This window comes from Octodon degus, unplaced genomic scaffold, assembly GCF_000260255.1.
Source record: "Octodon degus isolate 3935 unplaced genomic scaffold, OctDeg1.0 scaffold00125, whole genome shotgun sequence".
Taxonomy (NCBI): domain Eukaryota; kingdom Metazoa; phylum Chordata; class Mammalia; order Rodentia; family Octodontidae; genus Octodon; species Octodon degus.
In genome coordinates, this window is record NW_004524701.1 from 7,419,334 (window position 1) to 7,429,213 (window position 9,880).

The 9,880-nt window shown below is 35.5% G+C and overlaps 1 protein-coding gene across 1 annotated transcript in view; it reads left to right on the forward strand.

The window, feature by feature from the left end:
• The window catches only part of Rap1gds1 (Rap1 GTPase-GDP dissociation stimulator 1), a 149,668-nt gene that overhangs the window by 54,145 nt on the left and 85,643 nt on the right, over positions 1–9,880 (forward strand). Inside the window, exons 2-3 of the mRNA XM_004640637.3 lie at positions 253–375; positions 8,511–8,636. Coding sequence (XP_004640694.1) covers positions 8,516–8,636 — 121 coding nt within the window. The 5' untranslated portion in view covers positions 253–375; positions 8,511–8,515. The remainder of the gene's footprint in view (positions 1–252; positions 376–8,510; positions 8,637–9,880) is intronic.

Genomic DNA, 9,880 nt, shown 5'->3' on the forward strand with positions numbered 1-9,880 from the left:
CAATTTGATTTGAAACTGTCTCATTGCTATATGTATCAATAAAACTTTGAAAAGAAAAAAAAATAAAATAAATAAATAAATTTAGGACACGGTAAAAAAAAAATAAAGTACAAGAGAATTTAAAAAAAATAAATAAATAAATGTGTCTTGATACTAGTTTTCTTTATGTACAGGGAAAATTCTTAGAGTTTATTGTAGATTATCTTGGTATTAATAGTGAAGATTTTCACGGAAGATTTTTGTTCCTTTCAGGTACAGAAACAAGTGAAAAAATACAAGCAAGTGGAATACTTAAGCTGTTTGCAAGTCTTTTGACTCCACAGTCTTCCTGCACAGCCAAAGTAGCTAACATCATAGCAGAAGTAGCCAAAAATGGTAAAATTTTCCTTAAGAATTTTTCTGTTGGGAACATCTTCAGTTCTAAACCTTAGTTGTCAATATGTTTTATTAATTAATTTGTTGTAATTTTATAGAAGTTTTTTTTTTCCTGTTTCTCCTTTGCTTGACATTTTCCATGTAATTGTTTTAAGTAACTATGGTCATAGTGCTTTAATCATACATTTCCTATTTGTTAATGCAGTCCTTCAAAGTAGAGTTAAAGGAAAGCCCTAATAGTCTTAGCTGTATTTGTATCATTCATTACTTTGGGTATGGGATTTTGGAGCTTATCATTAAGTCATATATTTTCTTTATCTCAGGAGAGCTTACCTTTTCTAGTGTCTATGTTGGTTTGTATTAGAGTCACTGTAAGAGGCCCACTGTTCCGCTTACTAGTCTTGCCTGTCTTCCTAACACTGGCATTTGATGTCAGTATGCAGTTGGAATTTATATTCTATTTTTGTAGTAACTTTCATTAAAGTATGTTTCATAAATTCCATGTGAGAATACTCTGGAAAAGAACAATGACAACATAACTTAGGTTATATATTTAATACATTATTTATTACTTGTATCTACTGAGATTCTTTGGAAGAATTACAGCAGAAATATTTGCAAGATTGTTAAATCAGTTAATTGGAGGAAGTACTTAGTACTGAAAGTAGTTTTTAAGCATAACAGAAAGCCATAGTAAATGAAGTACTTGGTAGTGTGCTTCAGTTTGTCAGTTTGTTATTATTTTTAGGTCTTTTACTTTAATACGTTACATTTTCAGAAGAAATTATAAAATTCTGATTTCATGTAATCGCAGTGTTCAAAGGCTTCCTAAAGTATTGTTACATGTTGTTTGGGGCTGGTAAAACACTGTGCTCCTATGTGTGTTACCAGAAAGAAAATTGCTATAAACTTTTTTCAGTTTTTGAAAGGTTATCAAAGTATCTTCCAGGTTTTATATTGGAAAATAATATTTTGTTTTTAACTGAAAATTGACCTCCTGTTATTAGTGTGTCATAGATCTAGTTTGAAAATGAAATCTTTTTAGACATTGTTAACCTAGACAAGTGATGGTGAACCTCTAGTGCTTTGAATGATAACAACCTGCTGCATCATTATGCCAGAGTTGCATCATCTGACCTAGACCAACTCCTACTTGAATCTTCCTAGATACAAAGCAGTTTGGCTTTTAAGATCAGTAGTTTATTATTTTTAAACATCATTAGACTGACAGTCTTGCCTGTCTTCCTAACACTGGCATTTGATGTTAGGAAACATCAAACATTTTCTTCAGATTTCCAGAAATGAGCAATTTTGTTTTTATCTTAAAACATTTTTCTTAGAATGGCAAAGGTACTATAGAAATTTAGATATTCAGCCACCGCATTGCTTTAAGCAGTTGGCTGAAAATGTAGAGAAGAATCTTTTCAAGTGTTCTATTTTAACACAAATACTATTAGAAACTCAACATGGTACATGACATGAGTATGTTAATTGACAACAAAACAGGTTGTATGAATCAGAAAACTTGAAATTGGAAGTTGATTTTTTGTTTACTGTGTATAATGTAGTGACAGGAGATATATCAATTTACACTTCAGAGATTCAGAATAAACCCAAAATACATTTAAATTTTTGCATACAAAAAGAAGCTAGAAATTAGCATACCTGTGTGTCCTCATTTACAATACAGGTATTATTAGTAAGATATTTTGTGGAAAAGTTTAAAGTTAAAGGATAACTAAAAAGAAATTATAATAAAAGATTGTTAGACCTTTTAAAAAATTTCCTTATAGATTTGAGGTAATGAAAAATAAATAAGATAGTAATTGTCTGTAAGTATTTCTTCCTGTTAAGAAGTAGACTCTCAAGGTACATAATAATAGTAATAGTAATTCTTAGTAGTACCTACTCTTATTGCCTACATAGTACCAAAGTACTCATACAATGTAAGACAACTGGATTGGTGTGTCATCTCTTACAGATTGATTATTGAAGTTATAGACATGTATATAACTAATTTTCCTGACAGGTGGTAGGGTACTGCATACTACTAAGTTTAAACACATCAGTAATAAATACTGGCTTTCCAAGTAGGAAGTAAGCCCAGTGTGGTAATACATGACTGTGATAGCTCTCGGCATGGCTGAGCAAGGAAGATTTTAAGTTCAAGCCCAGCCTTAGTCTCTGTCTCTAAAATAAAGGGCTGGAGATATAGCTTGGTGCAAAGGGCCCTAAGATCAGTCTCCAGTAACACACAAATGTACACACACAAACACACCCTTATACCCCTGTATGTTATGCTCAGAGAATCTGAAAAGAACAGAAAGAGAGGAAAGATTTGTGGCATGTTGCTGTAAATTCTACCCTCGAAAGGCTGAAACAGGACAGTTGTGAGTTCAAGGCCAGCATACACTGTATCAAAATCTTGTCTTAAATACAGACACCCCATACATTTATTACTACATAATAAATAAAATAGGAAGCACTCTTACCCTTGGAAATTTAAATTGCCAGAAGGGTTCAGTAATATAGTGAAAATTAGGAACTATGATAGAAATCCTTTATTTTGATAGAGAGGAATACCTAGTAAGATAAATTGTAAGTTGAAAAATTAGCTCATTGTTGATTACTTTTATTAACCAGAACATCCTGATGGTAAATTGTGATGTCCAGAATGAAATTCTAGTATCATTAGTTTTTCTAATATTAATTATTGGAAAACTTTATTTAATTGTGTGCCTGTCTTCATTATCCTTCAATTTTGTAGTGGTTCATTATGAGGAAGTGTAAAAAAAGAAACAATTTATTTCTGATGAACGAATCTCAATAAAGAATTGCACAATACAAAAATGAGGGAAAATGAGTTTCAGGTATTAAAATGATGACTATTTGGTACACATAGATTTATAAATGGATGGATACAACTACAGATATAAACTAGCCATAACATAGATTTTAATAAAAAATAAAAATTGGTGTAAGAATATGATTTCTCTAGGTCTTACCAATTGAAAAAAGATCTACTGATAATGACTCATGGAAAACCTTCAAAATTTTCATTTTGGCTTTTTAGAGAACATTTGGCACAAAATTAGACAATTCAATAGCTTAGTTTTTAACCATAATACTTTAATCATATTCACGTAAAGAACATTGCTGTCATGACATACTGCTTCCCAGACATGCATCTATTCTGGGAAGATAGTGGTAAATTAGTTGTAATGAGTTAATTTAAAAAATCCTTTATTGCGGTCCAAACTCAGTCACAGCATGAGTGAGACCCTCTTCCGTGCCCTTGGGACCCCCACCACCACTCCACAGTGCCCCCCAAACACCCGCCATTGAGAACTTACGCTGTGTTCTGTGGACCCCTAGATCCAGCCCTAGCCCAGACCCCATGAGTGTGTGGGAGAGCTTCCAGCTACCCTGTACCTGTGGGACCTGTCCAGTCCAAGCCCAGGCGCAGCATGAGTGAGACTCTCCTCCACACACTTGGGACACCCCCACCACTCTGCAGTCCCCCCGACTCTTGCCCAGTGAGTGAGAACTTCTTCTGCGTTCTCGGGAACCCCAGATCCAGCCCTAGCCCAGGCCCGGTGAGAGCTTCTGGCTATCCTGCACTCACAGGACCTACTCCGGTCCAAACTCAGGCATAGCATGGGTGAAACCCTCTTCCACCCCCTTGAGGCCCCCGTCCCAACCACTCCACAGACCCCTCAATCCTGCCAGTGAGTGAGAACTTCTGCCGTATTCTGGGGACTCCAGATCCATCCTTGGCCCAGCTTCGGTGAGTATGTGAGAGAGTTTCCTGTCCCCTCTACTCTACCTTGTCCCCTTCAGACTCAGCTCAGGCCTGGCATACAGGACTGGGATGAAATTCTGCAGCTGCACTCCCTGCAGAAACAGTAGGGGACAGAACCACCCAGCTAGTCCAGGAACAGAACATCTTGCCAGAGGGGCACAATAGGTTCACTCCGAAGCATGGCAGCAGGAAGGAACTGAGCACAACAGCCAGACCCAAGCCAGCACAGCTGGATAAATTCGAACTTTGTAGATCTGCGCCTGAATTTTAATAGGTCCTAAGGTTATAACTGCACCAAAACTCTACAGGAAAGGTTAAAAGACAGTGCTACATTAGGGCGGTGACCTAGTGTGGCGGTCACCGCGCCGGGCTCTGGAGCGCGAGGTCGCCAGTTCGCGCCCCCTTCCCAACTCTCTCTGTTAGGGTCAGGGAGATGGCTCAGTGGAATAAGCGCTTCCCTGGCAAGCACAAGGGCCTGAGTTCAATCCCCGGTTCTGCAAAAAAAAAAAAAAAAAAAAAACAAAAACAAACCTACCGACAAAGAAAAGTCCATGTCCTGATGGATTAACAGCTGAATTTTACAAGAAATTTACAGAGGATGTACCCTATATTCCTCAAACTCTTCGATAAAATTGTAAAGGAAGCAATCCTCCCAAAATCATTCCTGGAGGCAAGTAGTATATTGATACCAAAACCAGGGAAAGATGCACCTAAAAAAGAGAACTACAGGCCACTCTCCTTCATGAACATAGATGCAAAATTCCTCAATAAAATCTTAGCAAATACGATATAGCAAATCAACAAGAAAATCATACACCATGACCAGGTAGGATTCATCCCAGGGATGCAAGGACGGTTCAGTATTCAAAAATTTATAAATGTAATACACTATATCAATAGAGCGAAAACTAAAAACCACATGATCATTTCCATTGATGCAGAAAAGGCTTTCGACCAAGTCCAACACTCATTCATGTTCAAAGTCCTACAAAAAATTGGAGTAGATGGCTTCTATTCAATCTGGTAAAAGCCATTTATGAAAACCCAACGGCTAACATAATTCTAAATGTGGAAAGCTGAAATCTTTTACTCTTAGATCTGGTACAAGACAAGGATGTCCTCTATCTCCACTCCTATTCAATATAGATCTGGAATCAGTAGCTAGCACTATTAGACAAGAGAAAGAGATAAAAGGAATAAGAAGAGGTAAAAAAGAAGTTAAAATATCCTTATTGCAGATGACATGGTTTTTTACTTGGAAAACCCAAAAAACTCCATCAAAAGCTAGTAGAGTTAATACAGAAATTCAGTAACATAGCAGGATACAAATCAATACGCAAAAGTCAGTAGCATTCCTCTACACAAATAACAAACACAGAGAGGGAAATTAGAGAAGCAATACCTTTCACAGTAGCACTAAGGAAAATGAAATACCTTGGAATTAGGCTAACTAAAGAAGCCAAAGATCTTTTTAGGGAAAATTACAGTACTCTTAAAAAAGATTGAAGATCGAAACACTAAATCTCCTGAAAGAGAAAGTAGGAGAAACGCTTTGAGACGGGGTAGGCAAAGAGTTCATGAACAAAAATGAAATTGCATGGGAAACACTTGAAAGAATTAGCAACTGGGGCTTCCTCTTATTGAGACGTTTTTGCACGTCAAAAGAAATTACCAACAAAGTGAAAAGGCAACCCACAAATTTGGAAAAAATCTTGACAAATAAGTACTCAGACAAAGGTCTGCTCTCTGGAATTTATAAAGAACTAAAAAAGACTAGGGCTCCAAAATTTAAAGACCCAGTCCAGAAATGGGCATCCAAGATGGACACACACTTCCCCGAGGACGAAATTAACGAAGCGAATAAATATATTAAAAAATGCTCCACATCAACTAGCCATCCGCAAAATGCAAATTAAAACAACATTGAGATATCATCTCACCCCAGAAAGAATGGCTATCATAATAAACAAATCAACCAAAAACAAATGTTGAAGAGGCTGTGGGAAAAAGGAACCCTTCTCTACTGCTGGTGGGAATGTAGACTGGTGCAACCGTTAATGGAAATCAGAGTGGAGACCCCTTAGAAAACTAGGACTGGAAATCCCATTCAAACTAGCTATTCCCCTACTGGGTATTTTCCCAGAGGATCTGAAAGCATCATATCATAGTGATACATGTGTACCTATGTTTATAGCAGCACAATTTGTGATAGCCAAATCTTGGAAAAAACCAAGATGCTCGTCACCTGAGGAATGGTTGAAAAAGATGTGGTATTTTTATACAATGGAGTAAAATGAGTATTACTCAGCTATAAAGAATGATAAACTTGAAGCCTTTATATTGAAGCGGATGCCACTTGAAGATATACTCATAAGTGAAATAAACCAGATACACTTGTGTAAGTACCATATAGTCTCCCTAATAACAAGAACTCAAAAGAAGAAAGACAAAAACGTGTAATACAGTTAAAAGGAAAAGAAGAACTTGAGGGCTGTATAATGAAGGGAGAGCAAGGAGAAGAGCTAGCAAACATGACAGAGGCAAGCCATACAGTTATATGTACAAGATGGGTAAGGTAGTGATCCTGAGAATCTTCAGATTTTCGAATCTAGCAGTTAATTGGCAGGATTCTCACCCTGACTAACTATATATGCTGACACCTGTGAACTAAGCAACTGCAGTGAAGATGGCAATTTGTAATAGTAGGTTCATGGTTGGAGTGCCTGTCATTCTGGCCTTCTCAATACGTGCTGCTTGTCATGACACGCTGGTTGCTGCATTGGTGTCTCTTGGGTAGATGATTGTTTAAAAAGGAAGAGATGAATGAAGCCAGGAGACAGGAAAAGGAATGTTGTGGGACTCTCCTGCAACAAGGTTATATATGGTTAGATCTCTAGACTTATGTGTAAACATATACAATTCTGTATTCCTATTTTTTAAATATATTTTAATTTTTAAAAATTTTTTGTCATATTCTGTAGGAACTTAAAGTTTAACATATCACTACTTGATGAAAACTACCTTTTCTATGTTATGCCTAAGATGTTTGCTATTGAGATAGATAATGAGGTAAGCTCAGCAGCCTAGGTTGTATGGTAATAACAATAAACTTCTCTTTTGGAGGGTGAAGAACCCAAGTTTGCAGACCAAAAATTAGAGAAAAAGGAGGGCTACAAGGAAAGCCAACATTTACCCCTTGCCTTCGAAGCTCAATTAAGACTCAGGACATATGAGAACTTGTACTGTAACATGATGTAACTAAGTTATGTCCCAAATTTTTCGATCAAGGAGATGAGATTATGGGGCCAAAGAGGAAAATGATCAATTCTGTAGAGTGTGCCTAAGGAGAGACATAGAGAGAAAACATTCTCTCAGGCTTTCACAGAAAGCAAATTGGCCAAGCAATGGCTGTGACTCATCTACATGGCTGACACTGACAAAGGATTTCCAATCTGAGTTACAGTCTCAGGATAAATCCTGAGGGGATTTGACTAACCTTATCAGATCCAAAAGCTACAATTTTTGTTAATTTTTGTTACATAGGTCTTGCTTTATCTTGGTCTTAGCCATCCAGCAGAAATATATAAAAATGAAGTACAAGAAATAAAGCCATGTTGTTATGTTGAGCTGTAGGGGACTCAGGTCAACAACTTCTGATATTTCCAGTCAATTGGAAGACCCAATACTGTTATGGACTACTGGATTATTTTGGAATATTTTTCTGAGTTCACACACCAATAATATTTAAATGATGGAACTAAACAAAAAAAGGGGAAGCAGATGAATGACCATTTTGTATCTGTGTATTCAAAATGGTTAGTATAGATATATAGCTACATTCTCTTAATTTAAGGAACAGGAATTTGTTCTAATAGTGTTTGTAAATAGGATATCATGTCAGTATCTTGTACAACAAATAACTACTAGGAAGACAGTATGCAATGTGTTAATTATTGAAATTGTCTCACCAATTTGATTTGAAACTGTCTCCTTACTGTTTATTTTTCAATAAGATTATGGGAAAAAAATGAAAATTAAAAATTAAAAAATTGTTTATTTTTATAGAGAGGAATACCTAGTAAGACAAAACATAAGTGGAAGATTGTTGATTATTTTTATTGATGAGAACATCCTGATAGTAAATTGTGATGTCTAGAATGTGATTCTGGTTATTACTAGTTTTGGTAGTTTGTGTACAAAGAAAAATAAGACCCCACTCATATTTTGTGTATTTCATGATATATAATTGTAAGGATTTATTTTATTAAGGAAGGTAATTTATGTAAATTGTGAATCTTTTTAATTTTAATTAAATTCTGTCTCTTATTTTCAGAATTTATGCGAATCCCATGTGTGGATGCTGGATTGATTTCACCACTGGTACAGCTGCTAAATAGCAAAGACCAGGAAGTGCTGCTTCAAACAGGCAGGGCTCTGGGAAACATATGTTACGATAGCCGTAAGTGTTGAAAAACCAATAATGAATGGACTTACAAATTTTTGAGAAATAATGATTTTCCATATTTATTGCACTTTGGTGTTAGAACTTTCTTTTCTAGGCTGACATTAATATGGACCAGTATGATTTAGTTCTGTCTATAGCAGTACTGATGGAAATTTGGACCTTTATTGTGACAAGAAATTTTCTAAGGAAAATAAATACCAAAAAAATTGAGGCTTTTAAGTTTATCAAAAATATATGTCTTTGTAATTAGGTTTTATTGAAGTACTGTCTGTGAGTGACAATGCCATGGACAGTTTCTCCATCTGTCCATATTGTATTAATAAAAATATTCATAGAAACCATTATCTTTGTAAAAGTTAGACTGGCTCATGGCATTTGCATTCACTCCATTCCTATTTGTCATTTTGTCATTGTCATCCTTGCCACCTTCTATTACACACTGTTTTAAACAAAGAGAAAACAAGAATTTGAGAATGGGTGTATTGCAAAAATGTTACTTCTCCTTTTTATAAGCAAAATATAGAAAATTGCTTTGCTTTGTTTTTGTACTGGGAATTTTAATTCAGGATTTGCACTTGCCCAGCAGGCACTTATGCCTCTGAGCTATCTCCCTAGCCTAAGAAAATCTTTAAATTAGATTTATCTTGATATTTTCCTTAAATTTCTGTTTTCTGAGCCCAAACCACATCTCTTTCTTTCACTTTTAAAGCTTCTAAAACAGAATTTTTATTTCTATAACTAGGATAACTTTTCATGTTTTCCTTGTTATTTTGTGATAAACACAGAATACATGCTCCTATAAAATAGGCAGTGTTTTAAAAAGTGTCTTATATTTATTGTCCAGATAGTAAGATAATAAAAACATAATAAAAAGTAGGCAACAAAATTGCCACTACAGTTAGAGGTTGTAAAATTTTTATACCAGTATTGGCAAGCAGTGTTCTTTCCTTTTTCTGCAATGTATGTTGTGATAGCCATAGATTAAAATATAACTAATCTGTTTGAAGACGATATTTTGAGTTTCACCTTAGGTTTTAGTCCCAGATGCTACCTAAAAATTTACCTGTCTGCTTTTCTGCTCCAGTTCTTTTACTTTACAGTATTACCTTTATTTATAAAATCCTAGTGTATTGCGTTTATAATTTTGTGTATTTGAGCTAGGGAAATATAACTCAGCAGCTTAAGCCCCTGCTTGGAAAGCTGAAGGTCCTGAGTTTGATCCCTGGCACCAAAAAAAA